The sequence below is a fragment of the Scyliorhinus canicula genome, chromosome 9 (assembly GCF_902713615.1).
Source record: "Scyliorhinus canicula chromosome 9, sScyCan1.1, whole genome shotgun sequence".
Classification (NCBI taxonomy): domain Eukaryota; kingdom Metazoa; phylum Chordata; class Chondrichthyes; order Carcharhiniformes; family Scyliorhinidae; genus Scyliorhinus; species Scyliorhinus canicula.
In genome coordinates this window covers 6298985-6320968 of record NC_052154.1, presented here as the reverse complement: position 1 = coordinate 6320968, position 21984 = coordinate 6298985, and the positions used below count along the sequence as shown (strand labels likewise).

General features: G+C 49.4%; 1 protein-coding gene across 1 annotated transcript in view; it reads right to left on the bottom strand.

The window, feature by feature from the left end:
* The window catches only part of LOC119971087 (cadherin-11-like), a 209250-nt gene that overhangs the window by 73032 nt on the left and 114234 nt on the right, over positions 1 to 21984 (bottom strand). The window contains 2 exon segments of the mRNA XM_038806239.1: positions 2035 to 2154; positions 6630 to 6924. Coding sequence (XP_038662167.1) covers positions 2035 to 2154; positions 6630 to 6924 — 415 coding nt within the window.

The window sequence follows — 21984 nt, the reverse complement described above, 5'->3', positions numbered from 1 at the left end:
AGTTTGTGATGTAGAACAAAACCAGCAGCATGGGTTCAATTCCCGTACCAGTCGAAAATTCTGAATTCGCCCTCTGTGTCCCCAAACAGGCGCCGGAATGTGGCTTTTCACAGTAACTTCATTATAGTGTTAATGTCAGCCTACTTGTGACAGTGAAGATTATTTATTTATTTTTGGGACAGGTGGGAGCATTTGGAGGAAACCCACGCACACACGGGGAGAACGTGCAGACTCCGCACAGACAGTGACCCAAGCCGGGAATCGAACCCGGGACCCTGGAGCTGTGAAGCGGCAATGGTTTGCTCGACGTCAGTTAAGTGTCAACCGCACTGCTGCGGATATGGAGTCATGTATAGGACAGGCCGGATAAAGATGGACGATTTCCTCTCCTGAAGGACATCAGCAAACTAGATGCTTTTTTACAGTAATCTGGTCATTCCATGAGCATTATCGATGGGGCTCCAGATTTGTTGACTGATTTGAGTTTTAGCCACCATGGTATGATTTGAATGCATGTTTCTGGATCACCACTCCAGTAACATTGCCACTGTGTTACCATCCCTTCTAAACTCAAGGCAAGACAAGCCAAGTTTATCAATCCCCCCCCCCCCCCTCCTAATTTAACCCTGGTATCATTTTGGTCAAACTACATTGCCATTCTCCCAAGACCACGATAGCCTTCCGGAGGATCAGTGTCCAACACTGAACACAGTGTTTCAGATGGGGGGCGGAATTCTCCGCAAGGCCCGACGCTGTCGTGAAACCCGGAGAGGTTCACAATGGCGTCGGAGGCCGCTCCTTGCCCCCTATTCTCCCCCCCCCCCGGGGGGGTTAGGAGGGCCGTGCCGTAAATCTCGGCCGCGGGGCCTTGACCCGGCGCGCCGAGAATGACGCGGCCGGCGCGCCTAATGACATCAGCCGCGCATGCGCATGTTGGCCAGCTCCAACCCGCGCATGCGCGGCTGACGTCACGACGGCTGACGGCTCAAACCCGCGCATGCCCGGTTGCCGTCTTCCCCTCCGCTGCCCCGCAAGATGTGGCGGCTTTACCTTGCGGGGCGGAGGGGGGGAAAGAGTGCGTCCCTTTGAGAAGCCGGCCCGACGATCGGTGGGCACCGATCGCGGGCCAGTCCCCTCCCGAGCACGGTCGTGGTGCTCACTCCCCTCTCCACCCCCCACAAGCCACAAAATAGCTTTTGCCGCCATGTTCACGCCGGCAGCGACCAGGTGTGGTTGCCGCCGGCGTAAACAGGTCGGGAACGGCAGGCCGCTCGGCCCATCCGGGTCGGAGAATCGTGGGTCGCCGTGAAAAACGGCGGCCCACGATTCTCCGAGCGGCGTGTCGCAAAACGCAACACGCCATTTTGTGGGGGGTGGGAGAATCGCGGGGGGTGCCAGAGCGGCCCTCCCGCGATTCTCCCACCGGCGTGGGAGCAGAGAATCACGCCCGGGTTTGGCTGGGATTGCCAACCTTTAGGATTGTCCAGACAACCCCAGGAATTAAAGATTAACGTCCAGGATTACACTGCAAGCAACAACCAGGAGGATATTCGTAGTGGCATTAAAATAAATGATGTTCTTTGAAACTTTCTTCAATAAGGGCACAGGCCACACCCGGTAAAAATAAGAGCAAAGTTTTATTCACAAACGATATATACATGGACTTACCGGGTTCCTCCTTGGTTGGTTTTTTACTGTCTGGCCTTATATACACTAGGTAATTGAGATACCCGCCCCTAGCAGGGCAGCTCGTATTCCACAAGGAGCATGGGGAAAAGAAGCATTCCCATCCCGTAGGTCCTGTGCGGGTTATTACACCTTCTTTGAATACATTTACTTATTAGTCATCAAAAGTCTGGAGATGGGAATTAAGTGATAAGAGTTGGCAAGCCATAGATCTTGAGCAAGGCGCGCCTGCACAACTGAATTCCTCACATTATCTAACTCCATTGTGAGATAAATACCAACATTCCACCAGCCTGCAGGATACATTTTACCACCGGTCTATTAGTATTAAATGGTTGGCGTTCATACCTGTCTGAGGCTCAACTGAGAAGTAAGGCTGACCCTCAAGAATGCTGTACACCAGCCGGGCGCTGTTCCCGTAGGATGGGTCATCGGCATCTGTGGCTGTGACTTGAATGACAGAAGTACCTGAAAGGGAAGCGATGATCACATTGTCAAAGGGAGCGAGGGAGTGATAAATGGAGATGGTGCATGAAAGACTGCAGAGAACCCAAAGCCAGGCCTCACCATTCATCATGCTGTCAAAACCTTCTACCTCTAGCTGTCAGCTGTGTGATACCAGGCTTTTGTTATGAAACGCTTTGCAAACTACGCCAGGCAAGAAACTGTTGGCACTTTAAAAAGGACATTGAGGCACCGGTGAAGTTGCAAAAAAAGATTTACAAGGATGATACTGAACAGAAATGTTATAATTATCAGGAAAGACTGTGTGGCCCGGGGCTGTTCACACTCGAAAAGCGAAGACTGGCGAGTGTGAACTGCAAAAAATCTTGCAAAGATTCTGCAGGGGTTTGATTGGGTGGACTTGGAGAAAATGTGCGGAATGTAATGCCCTCCTGCATGGCGTGTTTGGTGACAGGAATACATTTACTTGGGCAGGAGGGTGGCGATCCGGTCCCTGCCACCTCCCCACCGCTGCCCCCTCCAGAGTGGTAAAGCCTCGTGACCTAAATGACCGAGTTGCAAAAACTCGGACAGCAATTAGATTTGAATGATCTAAAGTTAGCAACTGCAAAGGAAAAATCGAAAGAACCTGCGCACAATTCTGGTTGCCACACTGCCAGAAGGATGGGGAGGCTTTGGAGAGGGTGTAGAGAAGGTTTACCAGGATGTTGCCTGGTCTGGAGGGTGTTAGCTGTGCGGAGAGGCTGAATAGACGCGGACTGTTTTCATTAGAAAGACAGAGGTTGAGGGGCGACCTGATAGAGGTCTACAAGATTATCAGGGGCATGGATAGAGTGGATGGGCAGACACTTTTTCCCAGGGTGGAGGGGCCAGTCATTAGGTTTAAGGTCCATGGGATCAGTTTAGAGGAGATGGGCGAGGCAGGTTTTAGACACAGAAAAGTGAGTGCCTGAAACGCGTTGCTAGGGGAGGTTGTGAAGCAGATACATTAACGGCGTTCAAAAGGCATCTCAACAAATACATGGATAGGATGGGTATGGAGGAATACGCCACTAGGAAGTGCTGAGGGTTTTGGCCAAAGGTGATATCATGCCGGGACACGCCTGGAGGGCCGAAGGGCCTGTTTCTGTGCTGTATTATTTTTGTCCTTTGTGTTTCATAGAGCCTTTCACAACCCCAGGACGTCTCAAAATGCTTTCCAGCTGATGAAGTACCTTTTCTGTAGTAATACAGGAATTTAAGTCACTTTGTTTTCATTGCAAGGTCGCACAAAACAGCAAACTGACAAGAACCCGATAATCTTTTATTTTAGTGATGGTGATGGAGAATTGGGGTCCATCGGCCCAGTTGACTCAATGGCACAGGTATGTTGCAGAATAACACCCGATTCCCCCTAACATCGATCCCTCTGCTGCCTGAGGTAGTCCCTGCATTCGGCTTGCTCCTTTGTATTAACACGGCCCTAAGACACGATTAGTCAGCCTTGGGCAATGACGGCACTACATGGCGAGAATGATTGGGGGATAATCATTAACCAGGATGTGGGTAGGAGGCAAAAGTTAGCACCCTGTACTTGTTCAAAATAATACCATGGCTTTTTCTTCTTAACCCACAACTCGTTTGGTATGTCCATGTCAGAGAAAGAGACTGCAATAAAAATTTTAAAATTATCAGCCTCTCTAATTCTACCTTTAATATCCAAGTGGCTTCTTTATTTATTTTTTGATTTGAACAGCTGTTGTAAATCTGATTCACGCATGTACTGTCAGGAGCTAATTAAGAGTTTACAACTCTTTTAACAATTGATTTTATTTATTGAGCTGAGGGACATTCTCAGTGCTTGAGAATGAGAATTTATACCCTGTGCAATCCAGGGCAGCATCAAACACTCCCAGGCCAGATGCAAAATACCTCAGACGCAGGAGATGTCTGAAGTAACAGCAGGAAGTGTTGAGAGATGCTCAGCACCCGTGGAGAGGGGGGAGCCAGTTGACGGGACGGGTTTTCATGACAAAGACAGGAATCTGGTGGCGGGTTCATTTACGGGTCATGAACCTGCCCACGATATTTAAAGTAGCCAATTCATTTTTTTTTCCAATTAAGGGGCAATTTAGCGTGGCCAATCCACCAACCTTGCACATCTTTGGGTTGTGGGGGTGAGACCCACGCAGACACGGGGAGAATGTGCAAACTCCACACGGACAGTGACCCAGAGCCGGGATTGACCCCGGATCCTCGGCGCCGTGAAGATACAGCGAAGCAGAGAGATTTAGAGCTCAGTGTCTCGGCCTACCACCAGTGCTGACGCCAATGAAATGAGGGGAATCAAGCCATTTGTGAGGAGTCAGATTGAGAGGAAACGCAAAGATGTCAGGGAGGTTGAGGATGGAGGAGTTTACAGAGTAAGTAAGGGGGCATCACCATGGAGAGATTTCAAAGCAAGGATGCAAATGTTGAAATATAGTCGCTACAGGACTGGGATCTATGTCGACCAGTGAACATTGGGGTGATAGAACATAGAACATAAAACAGTACAGCACAGAACAGGCCCTTCGGCCCTCGATGTTGTGCCGAGCAATGATCACCCTACTTAAACCCACGTAACCCGTATACCCGTAACCCAACAATCCCCCCATTAACCTTACACTACGGGCAATTTTAGCATGGCCAATCCACCTAACCCGCACATCTTTGGACTGTGGGAGGAAACCGGAGCACCCGGAGGAAACCCACACACACACGGGGAGGACGTGCAGACTCCACACAGACAGTGACCCAGCCGGGAATCGAACCTGGGACCCTGGAGCTGTGAAGCATTGATGCTAACCACCATGCTACCGTGAGGCCCCTGATGTGTGGACAAGACCCGGTGCAAGTTTGGATAATGACAGAAAAGGTTTGGAGTAGCTGAAGTTTACAATTAGTGCAAGATCCAAAGCCATGGCAGAATATACAAACAAGATATAGGAACTGGCGGAGGCCATTCGGCCCTTCGAGAGTCCTCCACCATTCAATAAGATCATGGCTGATTTGATCATGACAATTGTTGCCCCACGCCCTTGACTTCGTGGTAGATTTAAACTCTGTCTAATTCAGCCTTTGCATATGTGCAGAGACCCAACACAGAAATATCCATCACTGGATGTACCACAGAATCATAGAATGTCTATGATGCAGAAGGAGACCATTCAGCCTATCGAATCTGCAGCAACCCTCCGAAAGATCACCCTACCAAGGCCCATTCCCCCGCTCTATCCTCGTAACCCCACCTAACCTTGGGACACAAAGGGGCAATTTAGCATGGCCAATCGACCTAACCTGCGCATCTTTGGACTGTGGGAGGGATGTGGAGCACCCGGAGGAATCCCACGCAGACACGGGAGAACGTGCAGACTCTAAAGCTCAGAATCTAACCCGGGTCCCTGGCGCTGTGAGGCAGCAGTGCTAACCACTGTACCACCATGCCATAAAGGCATGGATGATAGTTTCAGCATCAGATGATCTGAGGCAAATGTGGTGGACACAGGCAATATTGCAGAACAATGAACAAAGTAAAGTACAGCACAGGAACAGGCCCTTCGGCCATCCAAGCCCGTGCCGACCTTGCTGCCCGACTAAACTACAATCTTCTACACTTCCTGGGTCGGTATCCCTCTATTCCCATCCTATTCATGTATTTGTCAAGATGCCCCTTGAATGTCACTATCGTCCCTGCTTCCACCACCTCCTCTGGCAGCGAGTTCCAGGCACCCACTACCCTCTGTGTAAAAAAACTTGCCTTGTAAATCTCCTCTAAACCTTGCCCCTCGCACTTAAACCCATGCCCCCAAAGTGAGAGTGTACAACCTTGGTGATGGAAATCAAATGGGGTTGGGAGCACAGCTACGGGTTGAATGGAATACCAAGGCCTGCGAACAGTGTCACATAAATGCCGAGCGAGGGCTGGAATCGGTGGTTGGGAAGGCGAGCTTGCGGCAGGACTGAAGGCCAAGGCTTCAACCTTCCCAGTATTTAGTCGGGAAGAAATTTCAGCTGAGCCAATTCTGGAAGCTGGATCAGTATTATTGACGAGTAAATAGATTGTGAGAATAAGATTGAGTGCAGTAATAAATAAGTAACTTAACAAAGGAGTACAGCACCAAATAAGCATAGCAATAGATAAGTACAGGAATGAATGAGTAGATGAAGGAAAAGTGGAATGAATAAACGTACTAACAAATGCGTATAGCAATGAATAAATGATTAGGTATCGGAGAACGATATTGAATGACTGTCGATTGAGGATAGAAAGATGAGCCTTGGACTAAGTGCCTTTATGAATGAGTGCAATAATGAATAAGTACAGATGAGAAAGGATGGACCGGTGAATGGCTATGAATACATGGTAACAATGAGCCATACATATGTATGATAGCCCACATCATACTGAACAAGAACAACTTTGCAGCGTAATGTTTGGTGGAGGCGATGGCACCTACCCACATTAGACATCTCGGGGACCATGGCGTGGTGAGGCCCAGTCAAGAACTCAGGAGGGTTGTCATTAATATCCTGGACTTTCACAATGAACTCAGAGGGAGGCTCCAGAGGCTTGTTTGTCAGCCGGTCGACAGCTTGGGCCATCAAAGTGTACTCAGCGCGCTCCTCCCGGTCCAGCGTCTTCGTTGCGTGGATGTTCCCTGTTTTCTCATCGATAACAAAAATAGTTCCGGCCCCCTCACCCGAGAGGATGTACCTGATCTTCCCTCCTCCACTGTCCAGGTCCGTGTGGAGCTGCAATGGGAAACAAGACACATGAGGGATTACTGATCAGTATACACTGACAACCCGCCCGCTAACTCACCCAATAGAGTCTCACCGTCTGGGTCCCTTTTAAAGGCTCACCCAACAACCCATTATAAGGAGAGCTGCCCACTATAAGCACCTGTTTGGAAAGAGTCAACATTAGGAATCCTTTTAAAGAGGTGTTTTTACCACCAGGGACCCCTTTTAAGAGCCAGAGATTTTTCAGAAATGATGGGAACGATTCTCCGTCAAATTGGGCTTCACGCACAACTCACTGGGCACAAACCAGATGAACATATTAAAGTAAGCGTTGATATATGCTCGCCCCATTTCCAACTGGAGTGTCCGGCTTCCGGAACTCTCCGTCCCGCCAGCGCTTCGTGGGCCTGGCGGGAATCACTACTGGTCTCCGTCAACTAAGACCAGACATTGGAAGCTATTTACCCCTGGGTGGTCGGAGATAGGGTAGCGTAGTGCCCTAGAACCCTGCCAGGACACCAGGTTGGCACTGCAAGGTGTCGAGGGGCACGGACAAGGGGTGGGACCTGTAATGGGCACGGCCAGCAAAGCGGGGGGGTTTTGAGGGGCGCCATGCTCGGGGAGTAATTGAGGGAGAGCGCCATGAAAGGAGGGGGAAGGAGGGAGTTCATCAGGGGCATGAAGGGGAGGCATGAAGGGATATTTGGCGACCCATGGGAGTGTCTCTCTCACTGGAGGTGGGGTGGGGGGAGAGCTGGTGCTGACGATTGGGGGAAAGGTGGCCTGATGCTGGTTGGAAGGGGGTGGTGTCTGAAGAAAGATCTTTTGGGAGGACCATCTTTCCACAGTGCCAGAGATCTTTGGGGTGGGGGGGGGGTGGGCGGGGTGGGGGGGGGGGGGGGGGGGGGGGAGGTGCGTGGTTAGCCTGTAAATTACTTTGAGACCGGCCCGATCTGTAGGAGGCCGGGGCCGGGCTTCCGAACCACACATCACTTTCTTGGCGGGTTTCACCCCAGGCTCCAGAGGGGATAACTAAGTGTGGGACAGCTGTAATGGGAATCGCACCAGAACAGCCTGCGGGATTCGTACTGACTTTCCCACCCGAAATGATGTTTCGTCCGGAATTCCCTGGCCTGAATTTGTTGGCGGCGGGATTCCCTGGTCCCGCTGGCAGCTGAGCCCCGCCCGTTGGTTTCCCGGCAGAGTGGGGTGCGGAATCCCAATGGCATCGGCGGGAGCAGAGATTCCCACCGCCAGAAAATAGCGGGCCATCTCCCGCCGCAGGGAATCACAAGACTGGGAGGCATAAAATCCCGCCGACCATCATTTTTGGCAGAATTCCGCCCGATATCTTCTGGACAAAGCTAAAATGTTGCTCTCTCTTTTATTATTAATCTCATTCAAGATTCCCAATATCTAAAGTTCTTCCCAATTTGTCCTTTTCCCCTTTTTCTGCTATGCAGATTGCTTTCTTTACCACCTGACTATGCTACCCCAGATTGTTTATTGTTAACACCATAAAGAATTTGCTTCCCAATTGATAGAATCATAGAATCCTTACAGTGCTGAAGGAGGCCGTTCGGTCCATCGAGTCTGCACCGATCCTTGGAAAGAACACCTTACCTAGGCCCACACCTCCACCCTATCCCCATAACCCAGTTGCCCCACCTAACCTTTTGGACACTAAGTGGCAATTTAGCATGTCAAGCCACCTAACCTGCACATCTGTGCACTGTGGGGAGGAAACCGGAGCACCCGGAGGAAACCCACGCAGACACGGGGAGAACGTGAAAACTCCACTCAGTCGCCCCGAGGCCGGATGTGAACCCGGCCCCTGGTGCTGTGAGGCAGCAGTGCTAACCACTATGGCACCATGCTGCACCAGAATTTAGAGTACCCAATTATTTTTTCCAATTAAGAGGCAATTTAGCGTGACCAATCCACCTACCCTGCACAACTTTGGGTTGTGGGGGTGAAACCCACGCAGACACGGGGAGAATGTGCAAACTCCACATGGACAGTGACCCGGGCCCAGGATCAAACCTGGGTCCTCAGCGCCGTGGGCAGCAATGCTAACCACTGCGCCACCCGTGCCGCCAAACAGTTCTGGCATCCAGACCTGTCAACAAAGTTTAAGTGAGGATTCAATTGGCAACTCTTTCCCTATGGCATTACCTCTTGCCAAAAGAGGCAAGTTGCATCAACACAGCGCCACAGAGCAACATCAAGTGTGTTTAATCTATTATAATCCTCAACCCCTGTCCACTTTTCTCAGCCTTTCCTTTCCTTGTTCTGTTTCATTATCCCTCAGCGGCGGAAATGCTGGCCCTGCTGCATCCATTTCTGGGCACTGCCCGTCAATGCAGGATATGTTGGCCTTAGTGAAGGGGCACAACACAGATTCACCATCACTGCATTTTTTTATTCGTCCAGGGGGATGTGGGCGTCGCTGGCTGGGCCGGCATTTATTTCCCATCCCTGAAGGCCAAGCGAGGATCAGACACATTGCTGTGGGTCCGGACTCACAATTAGGGGCAACAGATTTCCCTTCCCTCAAGGACGTTGGTGTACCAGATGGGTTTTGGCGACAATGTTACATGCTCATCATTTGACTCTTAATTCCAGATTTTCTTTTAATTGAATTCAAACCTCACCATCTGCCATGGTGCGATTCAAACCCGGGTCCACAGAGCATTACTCTGTGCTTCGCAATTACTCAGCGTCAATACCGTAGACCACTGCACCCCAGCACTTGTACCAGGGCTTAGAGAGTTAACTTACAAGGAAGGTTAAGTAAACTTGGCTTCAGATCCCTTGAATTTAAAGGATTTAAGGCTGAGGTGTTTAAACTGTTAAAAAGGATTCTATCTCGGCATCCAGGTACATAAATCCCTGAAAGTTGCCACCCAGGTTAATAGGGCTGTTAAGAAGGCATATGGTGTGCTAGCCTTTATCAGTAGGGGGATTGAGTTTCGGAGCCACAAGGTCATGCTGCAGCTGTACATAACTCTGGTGTGGCCGCTCCTGGAGTACTGCGTGCAGTTCTGGTCACCCCATTATAGGAAGGACGTGGAAGCTTTGGAAAGGGTTCAGAGGAGATTTACTAGGATGTTGCCTGGTATGGAGGGAAGGTCTTACGAGGAAAGGCTCAGGGGCTTGAGGTTGTTTTCGTTAGAGAGGAGAAGGCTGAGAGGTGACTTAATAGAGACATATAAGATAGTCAGAGAGTTAGATAGGGTGGACAGTGAGAGTCTTTTTCCTCGGATGGTGATGACCAACATGAGGGGACATAGCTTTAAATTGAGGGGTGGTAGATATAGGACAGATGTAAGAGACAGTTTCTTTACTCAGAGAGTAGTAGGGGTGTGGAACGCCCTGCCTGCAACAGTAGTAGACTCGCCAACTTTAAGGGCATTTAAGTGGTCACTGGATAGACATATGGATGAAAATGGAATAGTGTAGGTCAGATAGGCTTCAGATGGTTTCACAGGTCGGCGCAACATCAAGGGCCGAAGTGCCCGTACTGCGCTGTAATGTTCTATATTCTATGTTCTAAGGTGTTTATGGAGAATGTGTTTGCTCTGGACAGGGAATCACAAAAGGCCTAGTCGAAACCTAGAGCTCCCTCCCACAACAGGTTGGACCCGAAGAGACAATTGGAGCTTTCAAAATCACTCAATCCTTGTGTGATAACGATAAGGATCGCAAGAGACACGGGGTGAACCCAGGTAAATGGGAGTTGAAATACAAATCAACCATGATCTAAATTGAATAGTGGAATTCACTCACGGGGCCGAAGGGGATACGACTGTTTTCGATGTTGCTAAATCATCCTTTTTCCTGGCCTCAGGTTTTTTGAGAGGTTTTTTTGGTGTTTCTAAGGCAGGGTTTCTCAAAGTACGGTTCCGACCCGCGGGTGGGTCACGGACGGCGAGGAGATCGGTCGCAACGTTCCCGCAGTGGTCCCGATCGCGGGCGAAGGTCCCAACAGCCGCTGCTGCCACTGTCATTGAGAACAGTAGCTGCTATCAAACAGGGCAAGAGGACTGTGAAGACGAATCATTTTCTTACAAGTAAGAGACAGTCAGAGACACATAAGCAGTGTACCTACTGGTCAGGATTTCACATCTAAATCTGCTGGAGAGAGCTGCCAAGGAGAATCCACAGCAGAACAGAGCAGTAGTAGTGTTAGCTCTGTACAGAGCTCCAGGGCCTCTGGTGAACAGCTGACAAAGAAGAAACGTACCACGGAAACAGAGCAGCATAAATATGATTTCTTGAGGTGCGATTTTGTCAGTTATGCCAATGTAAATAAGGACGCAAAGTCCATGGGCAGATTCTCCGACCCCCTGCCATGGGCAGATTCTCGCCATGCAGAATGGAGAATCGGCGCTATTGGCGCCGGGGTGGTCGGTGTGTCGCCAGTCGGGGGCCGCTCTACGGAGCCCCCCCCCGCTCGATTCTGTGCCCTGGATGGGCCGAGCAGCCGTAGCAAAAAACCCGAGTTACGCCGGCGCCGTTCTAACATGCTCTGAGCCAGCGAGACCTCGACTTTGAAAGGTCCGGGGACGGCGTGTGGTGGCGGGGAGGGGGTTCCGAGTCTGCACCGACCCACTTCAGCCCTCACTTCCACCCTATCCCTGTAACACAATAACACCTCCTAACCTTTTTTGGTCGCTAAGAGCAATTTATCATGGCCAATCCACCTAACCTGCACGTCCTTGGACTGTGGGAGGAAACCGGAGCACCCGGAAGAAACCCACACAGACACGGGGAGAATGTGCAGACTCCGCACACACACAGTGACCCAGCCGGGAATCGAAGCTGGGACCCTGGCGCTGTGAAGCCGCAGTGCTAACTACTGTGCAACCGTGCTGCCCAATGCAATGTCCGGCAATTATTGCAATGTCCTGGCTGGCCAACCATCTTCCACCTTCTTGAAGCTTTAGGTCATCCAAATGCCTGCTCCTACTAACATGCACTAAGTCTATTCACTCATTATCCCTCTGCTCGTTGACCTACTTTGGCTCCCCACTAAGCAATATCTCTAACTTAAAATTCTCACCCTTGTTTTCAAATCCCCCCACGGGCCTCACCCCTCCCAATCCCTCCAACCTCCTCTAACCCTACAACCTTCCGAGATCTCTGCATTTCTCCAATTCTGATTCTTTGAGCATTCCCGATTTTATTTGCTGCTCCATTGGCGGCCGCACTGCCTGCTGTCTGCCCCAATGCTCTGGACTTCCTTCCTTCACTCGCTCCTTCCTTCTTTTAAGACTCTCATTAAAATCCACCTCTTCGACCAGGTTTTTGATCACCTGCATTGACGTCTCCTTATGGGACGAGGGGCGCAGTTCTAACCCCCCCCCCCCCCCCAGTGAGAGGCTGGCGCCAATCACAACACTGGTTTCCAAAAACTGAAATCAGACACGATGGCCAGGCTGGTGGATCTGGAGGCCATTGGAGCCTCCAGGTGGTCAGAGACAGGGCAGGGCAGCGTCCTGGCACTTAATAATGTCTTTAGGTCCCCATTCCAGAAAACAATCTAAGTGGGGGATAATTGAAGTGAGAATCTCCCACAAAAATGGCGAAGTGTGGGTGGATTGCGATGGGAATCTCAGCGGAACAACCAGGTTCTCCCGCCCAAAATTTACTGAGGGGTGGATTCTCATTGCCCAATGACGGGATTGGGATTCCCGGTCGGGGAGAGAATGGAGCATCGAGGGGGAAAATGGGATGGCTGGAAGCTCCAATCCCTGGTATCGGCAGCACCCTCCTCCATGCTGGGCATCTGATTGGCTAGCAGACCTAGGTAGGCGTGGCATCAAATCCCAGGGTGTTCAGTCCGAGGAAGGTCCACTGTCGTCCTCTGAATGGATAGAAGATATACAGTGGTACTCCCTCCTAAGAGTTAGCGCTTGTGTCTTGCCACTTTCTCAGGAGGCACATGAGATGCCTGCTAAAAATAGAAAATTCTGCCCACGTTCTCTGTCCAGAATCCAGATTCTTGCTCTCCAGAAGTTCTTCAGTATAATTAACTCTCCAGCTCCGCCCACAGATTTAAGCACTTGAGTATAGAAGTATAGTTACAAAGATCTGATTCTGGACTAATGTAATCAAACACAGATCGATCAAACCATTGTACCTGACAATGCCAGATGACATGTTAGGCAGCTTGATTATTCTAAGAGCCTTTACCTCTATGGGGTTCAAGGGATGCATGTGCCCTTATCCCCCAACAGTTCTATTATGTACCACACTGTCCTGCAAGAATGGAGGCAAAATGATTGTGCAGAAGTGTGTTAGAAATAACATAGAACAGTACAGCACAGAACAGGCCCTTCGGCCCTCGATGTTGTGCCGAGCAATGATCGCCCTACTTAAACCCACGTAACCCGTATACCCGTAACCCATTAACCTTACACTATGGGCAATTTAGCATGGCCAATCCACCTAACCCGCACATCTTTGGACTGTGGGAGGAAACCGGAGCACCCGGAGGAAACCCACGCACACACGGGGAGGACGTGCAGACTCCACACAGACAGTGACCCAGCCGGGAATCGAACCTGGGACCCTGGAGCTGTGAAGCATTGATGCTAACCACCATGCTACCGTGAGGCCCCCCACCATGCTACCGTGAGGCTACCGTGTTTCTTCCATAGCTGACTGGCTGGAGTATTATGAAGGCAGTGGGTAGTGGATGGCAACATTACTCAGTGTGCGAGGGTGAGGTGGAGTATCGAGATGTGAGGCCTGAGCCCTGACTGTTAGGGAGTGCTGCTGGGTGAGTGCTGGGGGTGGAGTGCATTGGGTAGCATGAAGGGCTGGTGTTGCGGTGGGTAAGTGATGTAGTCTGAAAATGTATTCAGTGACCTTGACCACCTTCGTGAAGTTAATCGACTTCTTATGTCCCTGCGGCAGACCTTTGCGAGTGGAATCCAGGTATTGACCTCTGTGACAACCTGCTCTCGATCCCTGCTGAGGGTAATCTTTGAGGTTTCCTGCCCCCTGAGGAACAGATGAGGACCGTCAGAGGATACAGCAGGATGTAGATCCAATGGAGGCTTGGGCAGAGAGATGGCAGATTAATCCGGATAAAAGTGAGGGAATGCATTTTGGAAGGTCTAATACAGGTGGGAAAGATACAGTGAATGGTAGAACCCTTCAGAATATTGGCAGGCAGAGGGATCTGTGTGTACAGGTCCACAAGTCACTGAAAGCGGCAACACACGTGGAGAAGGTAGTCAAGAAGGCATACGACATGCTTACCTTCATTGGCTGGGGCATTGAGTATAAAAATTGGCAAGTCATGTTGCAGCTGTATAGAACCTTAGTTAGGGCACACTTGGAATATAGTGTTCAATTCTGGTCGCCACACTACCAGAAGGATGTGGAGGCTTTAGAGAGGGTACAGAAGAGGTTTACCAGGATGTTGCCTGGTATGGAGGGCATTAGCTATGAGGAGAGGTTGGAGAAATTTGGTTTATTCTCACTGGAGCGACAGAGGTTGAGGGGCGACCTGATAGAAGTCTACAAGATTATGAGGAGCATGGACAGAGTGGATAGTCAGAAGTTTTTTCCCAGGGTAGAGGGGTCAATTACTAAGGGGCATAGGTTTAAGGTGCGATGGGCAAAGTTTAGAGGAGATGTGCGAGGGAAGTTTTTTACACAGTGTAGTGGGTGCCTGGAACTGGCTGCCAGAAGAGATGGTGGAAGCAGGGACGATAGTGACGTTTAAGGGGCGTCTTGACAAATACATGAATATGACCAGAATAGAGGGATACAGAACCCGGAATTGTAGAAGATTTTAGTTTAGATGGGCAACATGGTCAGCGGAGGCTTGGAAGGCCGAAGGGCCTGTTCCTGTGCTGTACTTTTCTTTGTTCTTCTTTGTTCTCGGCATTACTCATCCAGTTCACCTCCACAGGTAAAGACCTCCACCATCACACTCATCACCCTCCCACTGTCCTGGCCTTAAAGGGGCTGGTTTAGTACAGTGGGCTAAATAGCTGGCTTGTAATGCAGAACATGGCAGCAGCGCGGGTTCAATTCCCGTACCAGCCTCCCCGAACAGGCGCAGGAATGTGGCGACTAGGGGCTTTTAACAGTAACTTCATTGAAACCTACTTGTGACAATAAGCGATTATTATTAAGTTTCCATGTTCCAAAATCCAGCAACAATATTTAATGTGGCTTCCCTCAAAGGGGTGGGGGGGTGGGGGTGGGGGAAGGGTAGATAGCCTGCCTTTAAGAAGTGCAGACTTGCTGTGCCACATGTTCTCAGCACATTACTGATCAATCCCATGCTTAGCGCAGACACCAATCAACAGCAAGGAAAGCACTCGGACCCCATACTGCCACCATGGTAATGAGCTGGGAGTACAAAATCTGCACATTGCCTGCCTCCAACAGAACAGGGAGGGGTTGGTGACAAATCATAACCCCCCCCACACACACACACATACACACACACACCAAAGAACAGGGCCCTTTGTGTTTTCTCCCACCAAAGAGATTCAGAGAAACTCTTCAAACTATAGTGTGGAACACAAGTGTGTGAATAGTTAACACACATTATATCCAGGATTCCACCTCTCACTGTTTTAAATGAGCCATTAAACAGTTTCATAAGCAGCATCAGCACTGAAAGTGTGAAGGCAGAATCCTTTTCCTTCCCAGCAGAGGATTGTCAGAATATAAAATCCGAGACCACCTGTACAAGTCAAGCACATCGTGACATTTAAGAAGGAGTTAGTGGGAAAATATTGATGAGAAAGAGCAGGGGTGATGGGCTGATAGGGGGTGGTGCGGATGTGCAGCGGCACAGGTGCAGGTGTCAGCTGTGGCTCTGCAGGCAGCGCCCTCTTCTCTGTGTCACAAGGTTAGGAATTCGAGTCCCACTCCAAAGACTTTGGGCACACTTACAGCAGCGCTGTAACTGAGGCCACTCCGCACTGTGCGAGGTGCTGTCTTTCAGAGGAGGCGAGAACCTGCCCTTCTCAGGCCAACACAATCACCACTGAGAGAGTATCTTCAAGGAGAGACAGCAAGGGTGGGGGTGGAGGGGAGGGGGGAGTGGTTTACCACGTGCCGTGTTTCTGTCTATCACCCTCAAGCAAATAAGCCCCCACATCTGGACAGGGGAGATTTCCCTGCATGCATCCTGGGGGCAGTATTGTGGCAGGGGAGCAGGTGAAGGAGTAAAGAACGTTAAGAGTGAAATTTCATGCCACGAGCAACTCAGAATATTTTCTCTTACATTTGTCCCAATTTTTTAAAACATAAATTTGGAGTACCCAATTCATTTCTTTCCAATTAAGGGGCAATTTAGCGTGGCCAATCCACCTACCCTGCGCATCTTTGGATTGTGGGGGCGAAACCCACGCAGACACGGGGAGAATGTGCCAACTCCACACGGACAGTGACCCAGAGCTGGAACCGAACCTGGGACCTCGGCGCCGTGAGGCAGCAGTGCTAACTCACTGCGCCGCCGTGCCGCCCCTACATTTGTCCCAGTTTTTCGGGTTTTTGAAGAAATGGTTGTGAGAAAGAAACAGCAATTAACTGTTTTCCGGCTTTCCCTCTCCTCGGAGAGCGCACAGTTTGGAGCAGAATTGGGAGTCGATCTGATACACGGGGTATCACAGTTATTGGGGCACAATGCTGACTCTTTTCCTGTCCATTATCGTTTGTGTGTTGAAACAATATGAATGCGTTCAATTTCTCAAAGCCTATTAGGCCCAAGGACCACTTTACTCCTTTTCCTGTTTTTTGACACTGATACATTTGGGAGAAATCTCCCAGGCCAATTTTAACTCTTTGACCAACGACTCAATGGAAAAGAGATTGAGTTTGGAGACAGTGATTTGCCAACCGCACGTCGCAAAATCCTTATCTCCCCTTGAGTAAATAAGACTTAAGGTTGATCGGATTGAGAGGTTTGAGGTGACCAGAAGATAGAGAGACATTAGTTTTTCTAATGGGTCAGAAATGATGGGGCAGAACCTTAAGATTACAGACAGGCCGTTCAAGTAAATGTCAGGTAGCAGCTCTTCACATAAAGTGTAAAGGAAATCTGGAGCACTTGTCCCCACGAAAAGCGAATAGAGGCCGGTGGTCAATTGACAACTTGAAAGCCGAGATGTTTGTTTCATGCTAAGAGACGCAGAACCGAGGAATGAGGTATGGGCTTGTTTCCTTTGTTGGTATTTGACCATCAGGCAGGTCCATACCTTGGGGCCTACCCACCTTTCCCCATCGCATTCTCAGGCCGTGGCAACCTCTTTAATGAATTTTCAATGATTCCCCCCACCCGCCCCCCCCCAACCCACCTCCCCCAGCCACCACTCCCCCCCCCCCCCCCCCCTGCTCTTATATTCACCTGTAACCATTTACATCTCCTTTAGACCTGCGTCATTACCACATCGTCTTGCATGCACATTTACCCGTTACATCATTTTGCCAATTGTCCGGCGATTTGGGGATTTCAAAAGAAACTGTTCGGACAGAAAGAGAGAAATCTTTTTCCACTCGCAGGAGAGTTCAAGGAAAGGGTTCATAACCTTAAAACCAGAGACAAGCCACTTTCGGAGAAGTTAGGAAATGTTTCTTTATGCAAGGGTGTCGAGGAGTGAAATGCCCACAAGGGGCAGTGGACACTATCTCAATTCCTAAATTAAATCTGAGATGGGTTGATTTTTGCCAGGCAAGGTTCTTTCAGGGCATGGAGCCAAGAGTTAAGATCTAGATTGGGCTTGAGTTTATTGCATGATGGAAGAAACTCAAGGAATTTAACCCTTGTAAGGACAAGAGGAGACCATATTGCCCCTTACCTTGTGGATTAATAGTACCCTATCCAAAACCTCTGCCTTTTTCTTTATTCCTGCTGCCTGTTTTTCCCTTGCCTGAACTGTATATATGTTATAAAGCTGTTCATCTCTAACATCTTCCAGCTCTGATGTGGAGATGCCGGCGTTGGACTGGGGTGAGCACAGTAAGAAGTCTTACAACACCAGGTTAAAGTCCAACATGTTTTTTTCAAAAACTAGCTTTCGGAGCACTGCTCCTTCCTCAGGTGAATGTATTTGTAGAAACTGAATGTCAGTGTCTATATACACGATCTTCCTGGAGATCCTCTCCACTTTGAGCCGGCAGTTTGCGGTGTTGATGGTAGCCATGATGTGGAGATGCCGGCGTTGGACTGAGGAAGGAGGAAGTTTCACCTGAGGAAGGAGCAGCGCGCCGAAAGCTAGTGTTTGAAACAAACATGTTTGACTTTAACCTGGTGTTGTAAGACTTCTTACTGTGCTCTTCCAGCTCTTCCAAAGGGTCATCCATCTGAAACATTGGGCAGGATAAAAAAAAACTTTGTAAATCCATTCAGTGCTTCTATCGAAAGGGAAAATGCTGGAAAATCTCAGCAAGTCTGGCAGCATCTGTAGGGAGAGAAAAGAGCTAACGTTTCGAGTCCGATGATTCTTTGTCAAAGCTAACAGACAGAGAGAGTGGGAAATATTTATACTGTGGATTATACTAATGGCCACAGATACCAAGGGGAAAGAGGACTGCCATTAGCACTCTTTCCCCTTGGTATCTGTGGCCATTAGCACCCCGTTCCCCTGGGTTTCTGTGGCTATGACTCATCTTTCATTCTCACTCCACAGTATGAATATTTCCCACTTTGTCTGTTAGCTTTGACAAAGAGTCATCGGACTCGAAACATTAGCTCTTTTCTCTCCCTACAGAGGCTGCCAGACATGTTGAGATTTTCCAGCATTTACCCTTTCGTTTCAGATTCCAGCATCCGCAGTAATTTGCCTTTATCCAGTGCTTCTATCGATCCATTTTTCCCTCACCACTGTCTCCACACCCTCCCCCCCCCAACCACCACTCCACCCACCACGAAAACACGTTGCTTACCTCTGTTCTGCCATTAACACATTCCGATCTCATAATGTGCCACTAGCAGCACCTTTCTTAGTTTAACCTTAATCGGCCTCATTTACATTCCCTTTGTCTTTTTATCCACGACATCTTTTTCCATCTCCGGCGATCCGCTGGCCCTCTATCCAGCCCCACTGCTCCATACAACCACCCCCTGTCCCCCACCGCCCCCACCACCACCCCCAACAAGAAAATAAATCTCATCCCATTTTCCAGTTCTCTCTCCATAGATCAGTCAGACCTGCTAAGATTGTCCAACACATTCTGTTTCTGTCTTGTAAAATCTATTAGAACATAGAACAGTACAGCACAGAACAGGCCCTTCGGCCCTCAATGTTGTGCCGATCACCCTACTCAAACCCACGTATCCACCCTATACCCGTAACCAACAACCCCCCCTTAACCTTACTTTTATTAGGACACTACGGGCAATTTAGCATGGCCAATCCACCTAACCCGCACATCTTTGGACTGTGGGAGGAAACCGGAGCACCCGGAGGAAACCCACGCACACAGGGGGAGGACGTGCAGACTCCGCACAGACAGTGACCCAGCCGGGAATCGAACCTGGGACCCTGGAGCTGTGAAGCATTTATGCTAACCACCATGCTACCCTGCTGCCCCAATTGTTGGGGTACAAACAAATGTCAGACATTAAACAAGTACCCACGGGAGAAGGCAGCAGAAATATTGCAGCAATAGCTTGGAACCAGGGGTTTTCGAGAGAACGAAGAACTTAAAAGAAAAACTTGCGTTTACGCGATGCCTTCCAAGATATCAGGATTTGTTTAGCACCAGTTAAAATGTGTTGAAATGTAGCCACTGTCATAAAGTGGGAAACACAGCAGTCATTTTGTACACAGCAAGTTCAACAATGAGGAAGCGACCAAATAATCTGCCTTTGCGATGTTGATTCAGGAGCAAATACTGGCCAGGACACCAGGCAGGTCTCTACTACTCTTCGAAATAACTCACGGAATCTTTTATGTCCACTTGAGAGAATAGACACAGAGCTAAGTTTAACGTCTAATCTGAAAGCAACTAATAATATTCAGTAAATAGTACTGGAGAAACTAATGATGTGGAGATGCCGGCGTTGGACCGGGGTGAGCACAGTAAGAAGTCTTACAACACCAGGTTAAAGTCCAACAGGTTTGTTTCAAACACGAGCTTTCGGAGCACTGCTCCTTCCTCAGGTGAATGGCGAGGTATACCTCGCCATTCACCTGAGGAAGGAGCTGCGCTCCGAAAGCTCGTGTTTGAAACAAACCTGTTGGACTTTAACCTGGTGTTGTAAGACTTCTTACGGAGAAACTAATGACACTGAAAGCCCTGGACTCGATGGCCCTCGGCATAAGTGGTTCAAGAGAGGCAGCTGCAGAAAGGGTTGGATTTGCTCTTCCGAAGCTCAGGAATGGGAATGGTTCCCATGGATTGTGAAGCAGCAAGCTGAGTCTCTCTGTTCTTGAAAGGAAGGAGAGGGAAGGTACGAGCGCGGTCATCAGGAAAATGCAACAGTTAATTTTACTTTTTAAAAGGGGCAGCACAGTAGCATGGTAGTTAGCATAAATGCTTCACAGCTCCAGGGTCCCAGGTTCGATTCCCGGCTGGGTCACTGTCTGTGTGGAGTCTGCACGTCCTCCCCGTGTGTGCGTGGGTTTCCTCCAGGTGCTCCGGTTTCCTCCCACAGTCCAAAGATGTGCGGGTTAGGTGGATTGGCCATGCTAAATTGCCCGTAGTGTCCTAAAAAGTAAGGTTAAGGGGGGGGTTGTTGGGTTATGGGTATAGGGTGGATACGTGGGTTTGAGTTGGGTGATCATTGTTCGGCACAACATCGAGGGCCGAAGGGCCTGTTCTGTGCTGTACTGTTCTATGTTCTATGTTCTAATTATTAGGGACGTAGTAACAGGGCACTAGAAAATCACGAGATACATTGACAGAATCAGCATGGATTTATGTCAGGGAAATCGTATTTGGCCAGCAGAGTGGGTAAGACGGAAGCAATGGATGCAGTTTATTTGGATAGTCAGACAAACAAATGTTCATCAAGGTGCCACACAGGGAATGATTCCACAAAATTAGTGCTCATAGGATTGGAGGTAATATGGATTGAGGATGGTTCATGGTCAGAAGAAAGGGAGAGTAGAAAGAATAAATGGGTCGCTTTCAGGTTGACATTCTCTAATCAGTGGGGTGCCGCAAAGATCAGATCCTGGGCCGCAGCAATTTCCAGTCCATATCAATGACTTCGATGAAGAGACTGAGTGTCGTGTCCCCAGATTGCTGGTGAACATTGTGAGGCATACACAAAGAGGTGTTGAAGATGGATTTGGAGAGGTTAAATGAATGGGGAGAAATGTGAATATAACGTTGAGAAATGGTAGGAAAATGCAAAAGCAGAGTATTTTTTCAATTACTGGCATTGGGAAATGGTTGCATTCATAAGGACCCATGAATCATGTATAGAATGTTAACATGTAGATAGAGCAAGCAATTAGGAACGTCCAATAGTCTTTATTACAAAAGGATTGGAGTATAAGTGTACCTAAGTCTTACTACAATTCTGTTGGATCTCGATGGACCACACCAAGAGTATGGTGGTCTCTTTACCTAAGGAGGGATATATCAGGCCTCAGGTAGAAGGCAACAAAGGTTCACTCAACTCATTCCTCAGGCGAGGTGTTTATACTGTGAGGAGAGATTGAGGAGACTGGGTTTCCTTCAAACCGCGACTCTCGACACTGATATGACCCAGGAATAGAAGCGGGGGTGGGGCTGGGTGAGGTATTTAAGGGGGTAATGGGGAGGGTAGGTTATGTGAAACGGGAAGGGGGGGGGGGAAAGCTGTGATAGCGGGGGTGGGGCAAGGAGAAAAAAAATAATAAAGCGCGTACAAGCCAAGGGCCTCGGAGCCCGGGGCTGACCCACCAGAGTGAACACTCCACATTGCAGCCGTGGAGGAGTGGGAGCTTGTGACCCTCACCACTCTTCCTACCACTCTCTAGGTTTGGAAACCCCTGATTTAGAACTCAGATGAATCAGAGCTGACCTAAAAACATGGAACAGGGTAAATGCTGTGAGGATGTGTCCCCCCCCCCCCAACTAGCCCCCCCCCCCCTCCCC